This window comes from Solanum lycopersicum, chromosome 9 (assembly GCF_036512215.1).
Source record: "Solanum lycopersicum chromosome 9, SLM_r2.1".
In the NCBI taxonomy this organism is placed as follows: domain Eukaryota; kingdom Viridiplantae; phylum Streptophyta; class Magnoliopsida; order Solanales; family Solanaceae; genus Solanum; species Solanum lycopersicum.
In genome coordinates this window covers 68,358,404-68,376,021 of record NC_090808.1, presented here as the reverse complement: position 1 = coordinate 68,376,021, position 17,618 = coordinate 68,358,404, and the positions used below count along the sequence as shown (strand labels likewise).

The following is a 17,618-nucleotide window of genomic DNA, read 5'->3' as shown; positions in this document are numbered from 1 at the left end:
TTTATAAAGGATCTTTTACACCTGCACTGTTTAATAGTGTATTCTAAAGGTATATATGTGTCAACGTGGACATCATAAATATTGCATCACTATAAATAGTAATGTATTCACGTTGACATATATATATATTTTTTAAATATACAATTAAATAATGCAGAGCTAAAAGGTCCTTGATAAAATTTGGTATCATAACAACAATTTCGGCCAGAGTTGAAGCATTTTTCAGATTTTTTTCCTGCATTTTCCCTTTATTTTTAAAATAAATGCCCCCCCCCCCTGCTTTTTGGCAGTTTTTTAATTCTATTTTGTCATATAAAATGTTTAAGACGATAAGATTATAGACATTTACGTTTACTTAATTTCAAGACCACAAGATTCAATAATATTTTTTAATTCGTCTAAACCGTATCAAATCAAAATTGATAAATAAAATAGAGTAAGATACTTAAGAATATTATCTATTCTTTCACCACCCGTTTTTCTCTAAAATAACAACAATATATCCACTAAAATTTCATAAATTAATTTAAAGACGATAAAATATGTACAGATCTTATTTCTATCCGATGAAATTCCCCCCTAATGTAGATTTCTTGAAGTTCAACAAAGTTGTAGATTCAAGGAGATGTAGAATTTGTAATGGGCCTACTTTTGAATATAATTGGGCTTATTACCCACTAAATAATGAATTTCTGTTATTATAGCTAAAATTTAAAGAAAACAACTTTAAGTTCCAGCAATTTTTGTAACCAATTTTCTTGTTCTAAACATGAAGCATTTAGAACTATTTCTTTTTAAATATAAAAATTTTGTTGAAATTAAGCTTTTAGTTAATTCAGGAAAAATTAAATGACTTAATATGATAAAAATAATACTTAAAAAAGAAAAAAACTTTTATGTGATAAAGATAATTTAGATGATCTCTATGCGGTTTGCAAGCTATTGCATAGTAGCAAGGTTTTACAATAACCGACTTGTTACGTAGTTTGGTTTTGGTAGAGAAAGAAATTAAATTCCACCATAGCATAATATAGTTTAAGAATAAGTAATGGAAAAGGATTATATTGTCTTTGTAATTAAACGAAAAAGCTACATTCCAACTGAATTTAAAACCAACTTAACATAAATGATATTGGTAATATACAGTAGTTCTGTTTTCTTCAACCTTAACTACTATTTTGAACAAAAAATCAAAAAAAAATAAAATACAAGACTTGTATGATATATTACTTCAGAAATTCGCGAATTCTTACTAGTTTCTATAATATGTTACTTCAGAAATTCGTGAATTCTTACAGGTCTCTTGACTGCATTGGTGTACCCCTGTATAGAATGAACAAACAAAATGTCGAAATCAATTGACATTCACTTTCTTCACTGTCGAAAAGTCAAGTTTATAGTACTATTAGCATTGCTAGAGTAAGATGGTAGACAAGTTAAGACGCAGATACTCTGTTTGAGCTCAAGGATATATGAGATTGGTTAAAATACCTCGTTAAATTTGAACAACAATGGACGTGAATCCCTCTCCTCCAATTTTTGCTTGAGTTTAGCATGGTCGTTACCTTGAGGGGTTTTGTCACTTGGCTTCCTAAACCTGATAAACAGAGAATCATCATTTTGAGTAGATGTGTCTCAGCTGACTACATAGTCTCCGAAAAGCTCATCAAGTAGCATGGGCTGGAAGCATTGGTCTTAAAGCAGTTAACGAGTACCCAAAGCAGAGATATAAATGTCATTTGTGAATAATGGCCATAAGATCATTTGTTCACTTTGCTGTGAAACAGAAGATCAGTCAAAACATGAGATGAATCTAAACACCAAGTGATGACCCTCCTACTGAAGGGAGACATAACTTCTTTTTTCAACAAGGTACTACAAATTACGCTAACCAGATACCAAGAAGGTACTGGAAGCAAACAAGCTACAACAAATTTATGCAATTACAATCTCAAAGCTTCTATGAAATCCATAAGCTGACCCCTCATTCTATCATATTATCCCTTTTAACAATTAACTAATTGACTCTATTGATTTCCAAAACATCTCGTATTTCTTTCTAACCAAATAGTCCAGATGATGCAAAGAGGTATGATCCATAACATAATACAAAAAGATATTGATCCTTTAAGCTAATTGGAAAGACGAAAAGTGTGCATGTTGTAAGGCTTGCTACCTCTTATTGCTCTACCACAATTTCCTAAGGATTAGGCTCATCTCATACATAAGGTACTTAGGCTTTGTTTTTAATAATAAATATAGGCTTGAATACTTCTGCTTGCTCTCACTTATTTGAACTGCACATGACATTATTGAAAGAAGACAAGTTTGAAAGTGACTATTTCTAGGAATCACATGCTAAGGAAATGCCTCACTTGGTATTTTGGGTTAGATATTTTGCTTAAATAGGATCTTTCTATATGGTGTTTATTGTTTTCCACTCTAAATTTGTTAGTCTAACTACTTGGACTGATTTTGTTCTTTAAAACATGTGTGAAACAGAAACACGAGGGGAAAAGACTGACCTATCCTGCCTCAAATTTACCGTAACATAATCAAACCAAAGTTGATAGTGATTCTATAAGTTTTCGCATAATTGATTCCAACAGAAAATAGAGGAATGTAAGCCTGACAATACCTGTCAAAAAAGGAACGAGAATCGACAAACTGTTTCTTCTTTCCTTCAGGCAACCCCACTTTCCCGCTAGCTGTGGTACCACCAGCAGATCTTTTATTCTGACCAGAAGCGCTAGGCAAGTCAAATTGCTTTTGTCTAGAGGGATCTCTGAAATGTGTTGTTTTATCTAACGATGCTGATGCTTTAGACATAGTACTACTATTCTCACACCTCAAAACTTCCTGGCTTTCTGCACCTGTGGATGGTGAGTGAAGGTTGCTACTTCCTTGCAAAATTTTTTGCCTTTCCGCCTAAAATAATGTTCAACATATACATGAAAATACGACATAAAAAAATTCCTATAATGCACCACAAAAGGAACATAATCTAGAAATAGAATCTCGGGAGAATCACAGGAATGCTCATTGGACAAGGAAGAATGTCACATGAAAACTAGATAGGCACACATGCACATACATGCAACAGAGGGAGAGAGAGAGAGAGAGAGACATTAATAAAAAAAGGTTCGCTCAGCAAGCGGCAAGAGCTAGGCTCGTTGGTGCTGGTCACAAACCCCTAGTTTGGGTCGCGACCTAGCCATCCAACAACTATACTCTACACTGAGAATATCCAGCACAATATACCGCATTTAAATGTCGGTGTCCACCTACATGTGTGTCTTGTCGATACATAATAAAAATTAAGTAATTAAAAGTGCGCTATCTTTGACAGTTAAGTTTTTTGATGAGACGGCTACAGCAGGCAACGTTTCTGGGTTCAAATCTCACTACCTCCTAAAGACAAAAATATATTTCCATGTGTTTGGCCCATGAAAAAAAATCAGGCCCACGAGTGAGGGCTGTGTTGAGACATATAAATCAAGTAATTAAAGATGTGCTCTGTCTAATAGCTTAAGTTTTTAAGTGGGACGGTCACACACTTCAATACACATATATATGGAGGAACTACTTCCTAGAGATCCAGCCGATGTTCACTGATGCGGGACTAGTTTGGGATCTATATACGTGTCAAAAGTATATCAACCTAGTTTTATTTTTCAGCTATATAGTGCATTAAAATTCACGAGCAGAGAGTTGAGAGTACTCTACTTACCTCATGTACCAAGAAAACTTTCACAGCCGATGCCAGAACAATATGACAGGAATCATAACCCTGTCCAAGAAATACCAAATCAAAGAGAACAGATGAAATCTTAAGTTCATTTCAGTTTGATACAACGTTGGGATATAAAGACTACTCAAATCTAATTTCCTTCTATGGGTGCAGTTGACCATGCTAACCTTGAAGTTTATAAATTCACCAATTGGGGGATCCAATGAAAGCATTGATACATCTGAAGCACCATGATGCATAAACCGAGAAGGATCAGATTTTATGTTCTTGTATGTCGTGGCATAGGACACCATTGTATTTACTAACTGAGCCAAATCAGCTTTTTCTTTCTCTGAGAGTAAATGCAAAGCTACCTGCAAAAGGAAGAATATATCAGTTCCAATTCTCACCAGTAGGTGAACCCAAGTTCTCACTGCAACATTCACAAACTATAACTAACTTGGGTTAGTTTCCATAATAACACCAGCCTAAGCATAAATAAAGAAATTAGGCAGAAGAATGATAACCTAAAGAGGCAGTAACCACAAAATCATTTCAAATGAGCGAAACATTTTCTTTCCCATTATGGTGAAATATCATTTCAGAACTCAAATTCACCATGTTTATACACTTGCAAACTTTACAAATGATAAATAGACAAAGCCTGGGTAAAATCCTTTTCCAAATATGCATAACTGGACAAAACCCTAGGGAACACAATATGATAGTCAAAACAAAAGTGCTTTATGTGTATTTAAATAGGAAAAGAAAACTCAAATGCAACTAAACCAACAGACAATTCAGCAAGAATTACCGGTTTCAGTGTTGATGGGGACAGAATATGTAGGAATGGAGAAATCAAGTCTTCCACAAAAGATTTAGTTGACAGATGCCTAGAGATGGAAGGTGGTATCTTGTTCTTCCATGAGTGTAAGATTTCCTTCTTTTCTATTGACATTGTTCGATATCTGCAGTTTATGATAAGAAGAAAGATCAGTCACCACTATCAATATTCAGGATGAGCCGATGAGTATCCAGGGAAAGCTAGCAGTACCTTTGGAAAGACTTGGGCCATTCAATATTTGGTTTTCCAATTTGAGCTACAAGACCATGTATAGACATTGCAAGAGGAGACTGATAAACTGCAGAGAGAATAATAAAGTAAGGCTTAAGGCTTACAAAAATATTAAGTTTCAAGCAAGCAGATAGTAGTATTTCATTTACCTTGAAGGGAGAGATGTTGAGTGCGCATGGTGTATTGATGAAATATATCTGAGTAACCAAGAATATCTGAGCATTGGACCTTCAAGATAAGTAATTAGCATATATGTGATATTGCCAAACTAGATGCGGAAGATCAGATGAAATAAAAAGAACAAAGAAAAACATTTGTGGTAACTGGTACTCGATGCACTTACTGTCTTTTGCATCACAGGGTCTGTATAATGGAGTTGCAAAAGGTTCTCATGGATCCCATCAAAAATTAAGTCATAGTCACCCCTAAAGAATCATCAAAGGTTTAACTAGATAATCCAGGACATCAAACCAAGGTAATCCAATTTTTCACCTACCGATGAGATATTAGAGAGTGCAAAGTCTCAAAGTCATTGGACACACTGCTGAAGCAATTAAAGGATTTCTTTGACTGCTTTACTTTCCTCTTTTGCAAAATCTTCAAATATCAAACAAAAAGAAGAAGAATACAGAGGGTCAACAGATTGATCACAAAGGAGAAAAGACAAATAATATAGTTAGATGGAAGTAGAACTTGATGATTTAAGCAGTTATGCTTACTTCTTTCCAAATATCAAAAGCACTCCTTGTTGCATCCTTCCGCCCAACAACTTGAGAACTGAGCTCCAGCTAAGTTTAGAAAGAACGCATCTCTCATCAAACAGAAAATAGAAGGATGCGCAAAAGAAAAGCTTATATAACACATTTAACATTTAGACAGTGAAGTTCCCAATTTCAGTGAAGTTCACTTACGTCAATTGCAAATTGAGTCATGATATAATGTTAACTGGTAATATGCCTTGAAAGTGTAACTTGTTTCCTACTTGAATTTGATATTTTTCAGAGGTTGAAGCAAAAAAATTATGCTTTACAAAACAGTTCTTAAAGATGTCACAACGGCTCCATAGAAATTAATTTAGGGTGGTGATAAGAACCATGAACTAGTATCCCTAGAATTCACATGATAAGTGAAGGGTTGGATTAGTCAAAAAACAAACAGATTCAGATTTAGATAGTTAGCAGATGTTACATATTGTTCACATAAACTGAGTCAGGGTCGATTGAGGCAATTCTTTATCTGATAAGCACTTCCAATCTCATCCTTGTGGAGGAATCTTAGTAGCTCAGTTGGTTAACACTACCTGAACATTCAGCTTGTTGGTGAGGGTTTGATTCCCCACGTTGTAATCCCCTTCCCCTTCCCCCGAAGTAATTAGAAAAAACATCCTTGATGGAAAGCTAGTAGTTGCAAGCAAACTGATCTTTACAAGTCATAATAGTATGATTTTTTACGAATTCTTAGTCTTTTTCCTCTATTGGACTAATACCCTATGTTGCTCGGACTCTTAAAAAATGCCAACGGGTGCGTGTCGGATTCGCCAAAGTAGTGTATTTTTGAGAAATCCGAGACGGGTGCGGCATCAAAAGTGACGAGTCCGCGCAAGTAATACCACAAAAACAAATGTATGGTACAACAAATCCATACCACATTAAGAGTCTCCTTCTTCTTATTAAGAAACTGAAGGGTGTTCAGGCACGATCTTATGTCACAGTCTGCAAAAAAAAAATATTTGAAATCAAGTTCAAGTTGCAGATTAACAGGAAAACATACTTGGCAAGATGTAACAATCCAAAGCACAAAAAAAGAAGGAATAATGCAGGATATTGAATAAATAAGCTATTACAGCAGCTGAGTAAAGATCCAATTAGAAGAATTTTCAATAATACAAAGAAACAAAAAAAACTGCAATTTATAGCATTTCCCTCTCAAGAACAACAATTTATTTTATGATATGATATGATCAGTAAAGTAAGAATGCCATCTGTAGAGAGAACCAAGATGATGCGTACAAAATGTATAGCAGTAACAAAGGCAAAGAAGGAATAAATAACAAACGGCAGAAACTAAGGTGTGCTAAAAATTACAACTCTCTTCAACCTTGCTGCACATTCTTCCATACATCAAAAGATGTATTTAAGTACTTGGTATCAGCATGTGTTTCACGTCTTCACATTTTCAAAGCACCTAAGAATTCTATCATAGAATTGGTGAGGCACAAGTTCCCCCAATCTTTGTTATATCAAGTCCCATCAAATAAATCATCTCATAAGGGTGGTATAACCCACTGAAACACAAAAAATAAAGAAAATAAAACAGGCTCATTTACACTTCAGTTTGTCTTGATGCAGTTTCTCTCCTTTTGGTATATGACTTGTATACAGGGTTCCTCAATAGTTAATAAAAGTATTTACCTTATTAAAAAAGGGCAAAAAGACAACTGAAGAGACTAATTTCTCATTGTCTTTACCAAACAAACTGTATGTTCCCTCCCCATCAAACTGGAGTTTATATCGAGGTATAATCGAGCAGAATTGGTGTGGATTTCAATCATTACTCATTCTACTAGTGACATCTGCAGTCACCCGTCATTACTGTTAGATGTAACTGCAGATCAAGGCACTATTCTCAACAAATTTTTAGTTCACAACAAGAATTTGAAGTTCATGAACTCAAATAATTTTAGTTTCAGATAATTACACCACATCTCATCAGAGAAATTCAGACTTAATAAGTGATGTCTTCAACCAAAACGAAGGAATGGCACTCACCAGTATACTCTGCTAGAGCAGTAAGAGCGATGGAACTTGTCTTCACTCTTTCTCTGTTACATATGTATTTGAGCCTACAATTGCGCATTACAAATTAGGCTTTTGTTAGACTTAGAAATATCTTGTGAAGATACTGGCTCTGCTAAATAAACACATTGTTCTAAGTCTAAATCAAAGCAAGGTCCTAAAAACTGAAAATTGGAACAAGATTCGTGCTTTTCCACTATTTGCATACTCCTAAAAACATAAACGGTTCTGGAGTACATGAAAGTGTCAATACTTTTTGAATTATAACATGGAAACGTCAATCACCCATTTGATCATATCCAAGAAATAAGAACACAAAACAAAAGCGAATGGACAGAATGTGTTTGATGCTTTATCAGATTCTGTCAATCACCTTGTCAGCCAAGATACAACTTTCCAATAGCTTCAACGGGAAGATTTTTACAGGTAATTAATAATTTAATATAGCATGACTTTTTAGACATCTACACCAAATGGCAAATAGAGTTCTTGTTCGTCAATATGATAGGCTAAGAAGCCATCTGAAATATAGAACTCCCAAAATAAAAAATTTGTTAACTCTAAATGTTAGATAATAGCATATATATAGCAGAAAAACGTTCTGATTTGCAATTTTGGATATTAATTAGCCCCCTCAATCTGCGGTATCTTAAACTCCATTTGAATGAAACTTTGAAGTCCTTTTATAGGCCATAAAATTCAATGAGATGCAAATCCTTTTGTTAATGTCTAAGCTTTTTTTAATATCCTCAATTGTATCTGACTCAAAATCCTTGCCTTTTGCGACTTTACGACGAGCAATCATTGAATTTTAATTATTTTATCTGCTCAACATGGCCAAATTATTAGGAGATTTTGTTACAAGTTACAAAATCTCCCTAGGATTTGAAATCACTCAAATTGGTTGGAGTATTGCATTACTTATATCTGAAAGATGGCCTTATGCTTGGATGTTAATCCAGTAGGTTTTCCTTTATACTCTGCCAAGCAGTAAATCAGACAGAATGGAAAACAGATTCCAGGGGATTCGTCTGATAATTTAGTAGTAAGTACCTGTTAACAACCCGACTTACAGTTGGTTGGACAAATATATGAACCCTGCAATTTCAACCACATAATAAGCACTTTGTTAGTTATGTAATTAGATATAATGTAGGTAATATATGAAAGTGTCCAATAGAGAGTGTTAAAATATCACTAAAAAGGGAATCTGGATCATACATAAATAGACTGCATCCAATACCAGAAAAAGAGAAAGGATAAGGACTATAAAGTTACACCAGGAGAAAAGCACTAATTGAGCGACACATATTGTTCGTCCTAGATGTGAAGCAAAGGAGTAAAGCGAAAAGGAAGAGAAGTAGAAATAACAATTTGATGATGGACATTAAAAGGTAAAAACCAAAAGCATTTAATGACAAATTATTGATAGGGGTTGCATGGGACTTACATGCTAACACAGATACCTTGGGGTAGGAAACAATGAGTTGCATTAAGAAAATAACAAGTGAAGCACTATGCATGTCTAGAAACCTTTTGACCAAGAAACATGTCTTGAAACCTATGACCTCGGCCACAGGAATAATGGTGGTGGAATTTGAAGGAGCAATAAGCTATTAAATCAAAACAGGAGTGGTGCAGCAACTTATCATCAACAGAAGATAGAAAGTTTTGAATAGTATAACAATAGAGGAACTAAGCAGACTATTAATGGAAATCAAGGAACTAAGCAGACTATTGGCGGACCAGTACATAAGAAACCAGTACCAAAAGCTAGGATGCAGATAGGAAAAAAGAAATGTTCAACTTATTGAAGAGAAGAGGAGTAAATACTTCAACCAAGTTAAGTGAACTAAAGATCTCCACTTAAGTGCACTTAAGATCTCCACAAGTTTAAGAGATAATGAGATCAAAGAGATGGAGAAGCTACTTCAATCAATTGCTTAACACAAATCACAAAGATAACTTCATAGATATTCATACATCCACAACAGATAAAAACCTTCTTAGCTGCACAACTAAATTTAGGTATAGTGAAATAAAAAGATACAACAATGAATATGAATTAGAAGACTATTCGCCAGATAATATCTCAATAGAAGTTTGGAAGTACCTTGAAGAGGTTGAAGTGGTATGGCTAACCAAACTATTCCATATACTTAGTGAACAGATGCTAATATATAAGAATAAATGTGACATTCAAAGTTAGGCTAACTATTGTGGATGTACTAACTTAGTCATGCATGAAATTATGGGGAAGAGTGGTAGAATATAGACTTATGGACATCACGAGGGTGACATAGAACCAACTGATTTATGTCAGGTAGACCTACAACAAAGGCTATTATTTTGTTAAGATGATCGACGGAAATTTCTAGGGAGATGAAGAAGAATCTCCCATTGATATTCATCTACATAGAGAAGGCATACAATAAGTGGGTAAGTGAAGTCCTTTGGATGCTTGGGAAGAAAGAGTTCACATCAAATATAAAATAACATAATAGGATATGTACGAGAGAGCGGTCACGCATGAGAAAACAATGGACAGAGCTACAACATGAGTTCTATTTAACCGTGGGCTTACACTAAGGATCAAGCTTCACCCATTCTATTTGCCCAAGTCTTGGATGACCGATGACCTGACCACTAGTATACAGGCCAGTGTTGTCAAAGACAGACACTCTTAATGCAAGCTTTAGCCCTAAAGCAAGGCCCAAAACATGTTGAGCGCTTTGACTCGCTTAATGTGCACTTCAGTGTTGTCATTAAGGTATAAGACAAACTTTTCCTTGTGAATGAGTGTTTCTTGAATAGGAGACACTAAGCAAATGGTAATTCACTTTATGTAAAAAAAAATACAATTTCTTTGTCCATATATTTGTTATTCATGCTTATATTTGTTAGTCTATATTTGTATTTTTTTCTATTAAAGTCTACACTTCAACGCTTTGTGCTTACAGCCCCAACAGAACCAAAAACCAAAAAATGATGCATAGAACTAGAATAAGACAACTGAAGGTAGGCAAGCGAGTGCATAGCAATAAGAACCTTAACTAACTCAGATCAAGTTCAAAGAATCCATGTGAAACCAGCAATGTCATATAAAAGTGATTATTCAGTCTATGGCTTTCTTCATGGACCTAGTATTTAGATCTCTAGATGCTAATCTATGCACTTCAATCTGATGTCCTGCAAAACTTAAGCAATACTTACTTTGCTACCTGACGCAAAGGCCTTAAGGCAGGAGCATAAAGGTCATTACATATGCAAATAACCTGCAAATGAAACACACAAGTTGAGATTAGAGAACTCCATGAATATAGCCAAGTTCACATATACAAATGAACATTTTTAGACAAATTCACTCTTACAGGTCTTAGCAAAGATGTTTTTTGATGCTTCTTTTTAGATGACTTCTGCCCAGCATTTCCTCCCTCAGGTTCATTTTCTTTGCCTGCACGCAATTTTCTTTCAGCAGAAACCTGCATTGATAAAGCACACACTGTTATTCTGTCAGAAAACATACATAGTTTCAAAAAAAGAGGTCCAACCAAAGGTTGAAATTCACTTCATAATTACTACGAATAACACATGGTGCCAAAGTACTCCATAGTACTGATATTATCGTTCTATCAAGTTCCAAGTAACCAAGTGGAAGTTTCTACCATGGTATTTTAAGGATTTGTGAGTCTAAGCTGCTTGAACTGATAAAGCAAAGCTAGGGCTAGAAAAAGGACAGCTCGACTCCCACTTTTGGAGTGATTAGTTGATTTATGAAGTTGAACATATATGTATCATTCAAGCTGCAAAATAGAAAGATAGCAACAAATAGACTCCATTGAAATTTAATCAGCAGTAGGTACACAAGACCTTAAATCAATCTATCAATGTCCAATTTAAAATTCTTAACAAATCTTAGTTTCTTTTTACTTTCTAAATTTGAATATGAACAAGAAAGAGGGTTCAAGGAGTTGAAGATAGTTCAATTGACTCTTCAGGAGCCAGTAATATTACTGTACCAATACAAAAGATTCACATACAGTTTTCTTATTACCACTCCTACTGGGATTACTAAAATTACAAAAGTGAAACAAATCAAAAGTGAATACGTAAATTACCAATTTCAGGATGACTTCAACAGCTCCCTTTCCATCATTAAGAGCCCCATCTATTTCATCAATAACCTAGAACAGCAAAAGATGAACCATGGTTCAGAAAGAAAAATTTGTAGATTCCGCTGATAAATATTTGAAATCGAAAATCACAACTACATTCTGACAAAATATTTGGGCTTTAATCATCAGAGGAAGATTTAAAACCAAAAAAACAGAACTTAAAACTGACCAAACATTTGGGCTTTGAATCAGCATTTACAGAGTTCATTTGAACCACATCATGTATTTTAGCTTCAATACTGGCGGATGATCGATCATCACTTGCATTAATCTGCAAAGGAAGTATTTCAATCAACAGATAAACAGACACCTATACTCATATTAATTTGATTCGAAGATATTCAAGGTTGGTGGTAGGTATGAAGGCATTTTGAGTTTTGCCATCAACTTATCCATGAAACTTATCCATGAAACTTGAGAGAAGTCAAGCATACACTAGAATGCAGGCACAGAGCATAGTGTCCAATCGGTTTCAGGCTTCTAATATGTAGGGCCGAGTTGCATCGCACATTTGTTGTTTCAACTGATTTTAAAGAATATACAATTCACAGAAAAGTTTTTATTTAAAATAAGAGACAAACTACTAGCACCATGAGATTTAGAGATATGTAGAATTTAAGTATGGAGTCAAGTACACTTGTTATTCTAGCACATACTAAAGAGTAGAATAAGTAAACCTGTTCAGATCTTTCATGGTAACAAAATAATTCATAAATGTGACTGGCAATGAGCTAACACTCTCTCACCAGACCTCATTAACAATGATGCGATGATAAGATATAAAGGAGATAAAAGTTTAAATGAACAACTATATGGGACTGTTGGGAATGAGTGGGTTACAAGACCTCAACCACTCGATACCCACAATGCTGAGCAGCAACATGTGCAAGTGTTGTTTTCCCAAGCCCAGGAGGACCGCAAAGCAAAAGAATCTGCAAGCAATTGGATTCTCACAATTTAGTAAAATTAGAATAAAAATGAGTAAGAAACAAGGAATGAAAAATAGAGGACAAGCAGATGACAAGTATAGCACTAACATAATTTCCATATGTGCAATATGTACTATAAAAATTGGGGAGAATAGTAGCTAACAGAATATAATGGGGATATGACCACAGATGCAATATTAGGAAGTACATGATGAGAGATCATCGGGCATCTGGACCACTAATCTATTTCCAAAAACACCAATCCTTGCATAACTAAAACCATCATAGCTTGTCTACACACCAAACAACCACTAAGGGTTTACAGTCATTCGTTTCACTGTTGTTGACTTCATCTTATAGTTACAAAAAAAGAAAATGTGTCCGGACCAGCATGCACCCACCTTGACTAATTCCATAGGATACCTGCCACCTCCCACCGGCAACAGGTACCAAGTAACTCTGTCCACCAAGGTTAGGACAAGTGGAAAGAATCACCAAGTATTTTTGTCTCCGTTGCCTGAGATATCATGGCTCTCAGCCACTTCATTGACGACTACGCCACACCCTTGGATGCTAACATTTGAGAAGGAATATGTATTTCAAAAGAAGAGAGGTAAACAGTGCCTACAATAATATTGTGCAAAATGGAGAAAAAAAAAGAGAAGATCAGAATCAACTCTTTGATCATGTGCTTATATAAAAAATCAGAGCAAGGCAAGCGATAAAGCACACAAGCTAAGGGTCCTTCCAAACACAAACTATAAGATTGACAAGGGAGGGATAGCCTAGCTAAGGTCATCCACCTACAACTACAAGGTTAGGGGTTCGAACACCAACAAAGAAAGTGGAAAAAGGGCCAGTTTGACTGACCTTCTGTTCTGGAGGGCCACTTTTTCTGTGCTTCTTGTCCCATAGGTCCTTCATTCTGTCCGAATCACTATTCTCTGGATGCAAATCATTATGAGCGTTCTCATTGTCTATTCTGGGTCCTCTGCTATTTCCAAAAGAACTCTTGGAAGAACGTCTTGGATGTTGGACAGCCAATGAATGCCGTTTTAGAGAAGACAAGACGTCATCTGTAGTACTCTTAATTTCAACTCCAAAAACACAGGAATCCCATTGCTTCAACCACATTAGTACCTACAGGAGAGTAACCAGAAAGTCAAGACCCCAACTCAAAATATCTCTAAGCAAACACCTAAAAAGATTATATAGGTGAGAAATACCTTAAATTTTTAAATGAAATATACTACATAGAAACCATATGCTTTGGACTGTTTTTCTCAAGCCGGGGGTCTATTAGAAACAATCTCTGTACCTTTGAGGTAAGGGTACGGTCTGCGTACTCTACTCTCACCAAACCCCACTTTGTGGGACTATACTAGGTATGTTGTTTGTTGTACTAAATAGAAACTATTATAAGAAAAAATAAATTGCTAAGATATGCAGTACCTGACGATTTGTTTGCTCATCACTGAGGAGCTCTGTAAACGAACTAGGGGCATATTTATCCACCCAAAGTTTCTCATTCACCACAGCTCCTATTGGAAGATTTGCTTCACTTAGATCTTCAGAACTAGCTTCCAGGACCTTCAAGAGAAAGGAGGAAAGCTTTCAAGGAGGAATAAAGATCTTATACATAAAAAGTAAAAAGCACGTACAAAATTGTTGGAAACTTTAGCTACAAGGTTAATGCTTCATTTCACAAATCTCCAATTCATCCAAAGGAAAATTGGGAGTGGAATTGGGCAAAAGAGACAACCCGTGAACCGTCAAAGATATTATCCCTCCTATTAAGCAAAAGGGCTTGGGGAACTAAGATATTTTCTTCAAAATCCAAGTTGAGATGAATTCTCAATAAAAAAAGTTGAGATGAAATGAGGAAGTACTATTAGTATGTTTAGTAGAAAGAAAGAAGGAAAACAATGAAGGACTTCAAAAAGAACTATAATTGACAGGATTGGACAAATATCTCCTTTGCATCTTCTTAAAAGGAGTTTGTAGTAGCGAATTGTTTTCCTCCATTTAATATGCAAGACGATTCAGAACTGTTGTGGTATTTTCAGAGATTTAGGAAACCTTATTCAATAACTCAACTCTTATGAACTGATCGGGTTCCTTTTGCATTTCACAACTACTCGTTATTACTTATTCCATTGAGAAGTATGAATTCATTGTTCTCTAATCATGGACCTGAGAAGAATCTACAAAGGTCAAAGAGAATTTCAAATTCTTTTCTCCTCTCATCTTTCTTCTGTTTCAATTTGACAGGATCACTCAGAGTAAATTTAGCTATATATTCAACTGTGGAAGGCCAGTTGTGTTAACTGGACCTCAGCTTTGTAATTTTTCTCCACTTCGGTGATTAATTCAAGTTTGATCACCAAAAAAAATTATAGTTATAAATTGGAGAAGAATTGAGGCGTAGTTGATAAATGATTAAATGATTTGATTGATAGAATGATAGTGGAGCAGGGATAGCAAAATAGAAACCGCACCTTTGTGAATTGGTCGTGTTCCACTCTTTGCATTAGGGCCCTGACAGGTTCCTGAATAAGACCTGGATAACATTTGCACTCTCTTAGATATTCTACGATTTGCAGATCCGAGTAAACAAAAGATGGAAAAAACAGCACAGGCCACAGAGTATGCCAATAAGATGTAGAGGATGGCTAATTACACAGAGAACACATATAATTTGGAGTAGTACTTTCACATTCATAAGCTTTTACAGCAGGTACTGAAATGCTTGATCAACTCCAGTATCTGCAATCATCTAATTACACAAGGACAGATATGAAGGAACCAGGTAAAAAGTTAAAAGTACGTAAAAGTAAGAACAAAGGGAGTATGTGAATGAAAATCAACCGATTAACACTTAATAAAGATATGGTCTGTAGGCCTTCCTCAACCCAAAATCTTAACTCGTGAGGGAGGATTGTTCAAGTCCATATAAGTAGATCATCAATCCATTGTTCAACCAATGGGGAATTCTAGGCCACTCTATCACCGCTTTCACACCAAGCCAAACTGGAGCAGTCAAGAGCCCAAACAAGAATAGACTTGGTTTTGATACCATGTAAAAGAAATGGCATTTGGGCTTAACTCAACCCAAAAAAGCTAGTTCATGAGGGGGATTTCCAAATTCGATTCCCAACCAATATGGGACTCTAACACACTTCTATTCCCTTTCCTTCTCATAAAAAATTCAAATTCACTTATCCACACATTCTTGTGTTTGGCATCTCTCTTTGTTTACTCCTTCATAAACCTACAGCAGAAACTTCAACCCAAAATCTATGCCTTTAACCATTACACTAAGACTCAGACATCCAACAATCACGACACAAAGTGAGTAGCTCATCAGACATATTAAATTATAATCCATTGTGAAAATAAATGACTAGGCATATGCACTTGACGTGATATAAAGAAAAAAGCCACATTTTTAGATAACAATAAAAATTGAACTCACCAGTAGAATATTCCTTAACCTCTAGCTTCTTAACCCTTTCATCTTCAACTCTGCATATCTTAGCATAAACCCTCTCACCGTCCAAACCAGTCACCGGTGTACAATCACCATCAATCTCCAAAGCATACTTAGCCAAAATCTTCTCTTCCGGTTCCGGTTCCTGCTCAACCACCATAGGTCCATCCTCCTCAGGCTGCTTCGGAGGCGAATACCTAAGCCAATCCTCATCATTATCCTCAACTCTACTCCTCTTCTCCTCAGTTATAACTACTACATTTCCATCATCCGACGACAACTCTGGATCATCAGGCAGGAACCGTTTCCTATTGTTGATCGGAAGTTGGGGCTTCAGTAGTGAAGGTTTCGGGGGAAGTGAGAGAGTTGGTTTCGGGTCGGGTTGGGATGCAATTTGTTCGGATCCGGGTGGTGATGGAGGTTGTTGAAGAAAATCGTCATCGAACTCGAGGTCATCTTCTTGTTCATCAGGGTAAGTAGCGTTTGCTTCGAGCCATTCGAGCTCTGCTGCATCTGGAAACTCCATATCCATGGCTTCTCCGATCTCTCTCTCTCTAAAGTGTTCTTTGCTATATTTTTGGCGGGAAATGGGAAGGTGAAAGGGGCGGCAAAGAAGAATGTGATTTTCCATAAATACCCGTCTGAAAACAATTTTTCTCCTTTGTATTATTTAATTGATCCTTCAAATTAACAAAACTTAAATATTTAACAGAATTGTTATTTAAAACAAATAAATTATGATGCTATATTGGGAGAGTGATAAGATAGAATATAATGCAGTTTTAGATTATCGAAATGGAATTAGCGTGAAATTGTATGTTCAAACACTGATTATCGTGAGATGATATCGTATGGCTAAATACCTATTAAATATGAGGTATGGAGGACTCGTATTAGGGTACGTAGAAGAGTAGAAGGCAGTGTAGTGTCGTCTTGCATTAGGTGGCTGGTGTTTGCGATGGCATGGTTTACTATTTGTTAATAATAATCTACCCTAGTGTGTTGTTCATGACATTTGAATTGTCACACAATTTTATTATTGATTCGGCTATTTTTGCGTTGTTTTCTATTTCAATTTTCTCGTTATTATCTTCTTCTTTATATTAAAATTTATTACATTTGAATAGAGAATCTTTCAAAAAAAATTCATAAAATAATAATAAAATTTTATTAAATATGTTATTATTGTCATAAATTCCATCAAAATAATAGCTTCTTTGACCAATTGGAAAGGTCTTGTTTGTTAAATTTGAAGATGGGCATAACTTTTCGCTTGTTGAAGATGCTTTCTCAATTGTACATCAATATAAAACGAGTTATTTAAGAATTATACTTTTTTTTTATTTGTTTGTTTTTTATTTGAAATTTTAAAAAATTAAAATTTATGATTTTAAAAGTAAAATTATAGTAACGATATTAAATGC

General features: G+C 35.3%; 1 protein-coding gene across 2 annotated transcripts; it reads right to left on the bottom strand.

Moving 5' to 3' along the window:
• Positions 1-1,046: 1,046 nt before the first annotated feature.
• On the bottom strand, positions 1,047-16,809 carry LOC101259579 (uncharacterized). Of its 2 annotated transcripts, XM_010328518.4 has the most exons (24): positions 16,180-16,809; positions 15,203-15,264; positions 14,157-14,294; positions 13,575-13,844; positions 12,621-12,707; positions 11,945-12,046; positions 11,719-11,784; positions 10,972-11,082; positions 10,814-10,875; positions 8,654-8,698; positions 7,574-7,647; positions 6,450-6,517; positions 5,525-5,593; positions 5,302-5,402; positions 5,149-5,230; positions 4,955-5,033; positions 4,785-4,872; positions 4,545-4,698; positions 3,919-4,104; positions 3,731-3,790; positions 2,849-2,928; positions 2,639-2,736; positions 1,492-1,597; positions 1,047-1,323 (listed from the first exon to the last, which is right to left on the bottom strand). In XM_010328518.4, exons 1-24 carry the CDS (start codon positions 16,724-16,726, stop codon positions 1,293-1,295), a joined length of 2,766 nt encoding a protein of 921 aa, XP_010326820.1. In that variant the 5' UTR covers positions 16,727-16,809; the 3' UTR covers positions 1,047-1,292. The 2 variants fall into 2 exon arrangements, with proteins under 2 accessions (XP_010326820.1, XP_004247840.1); XM_004247792.5 differs by having other exon boundaries at positions 2,639-2,928; positions 16,180-16,808.
• Between the last annotated feature and the right edge of the window lie 809 nt (positions 16,810-17,618).

What these genes read in the sequence shown, in the direction of transcription:
- LOC101259579 (XM_004247792.5), bottom strand. Translation starts at nt 16,726, where the DNA reads ATGGATATGGAGTTTCCAGATGCAGCAGAGCTCGAATGGCTCGAAGCA. An exon ending in AGAAGGAGACTCTTAATGTG is followed by an intron (nt 5,594 to 6,449) that starts GTATGGATTTGT and finishes TTCTAAACTTAG; the next exon opens with CTGGAGCTCAGTTCTCAAGT. An exon ending in CTTTTGATATTTGGAAAGAA is followed by an intron (nt 5,403 to 5,524) that starts GTAAGCATAACT and finishes TGATATTTGAAG; the next exon opens with ATTTTGCAAAAGAGGAAAGT.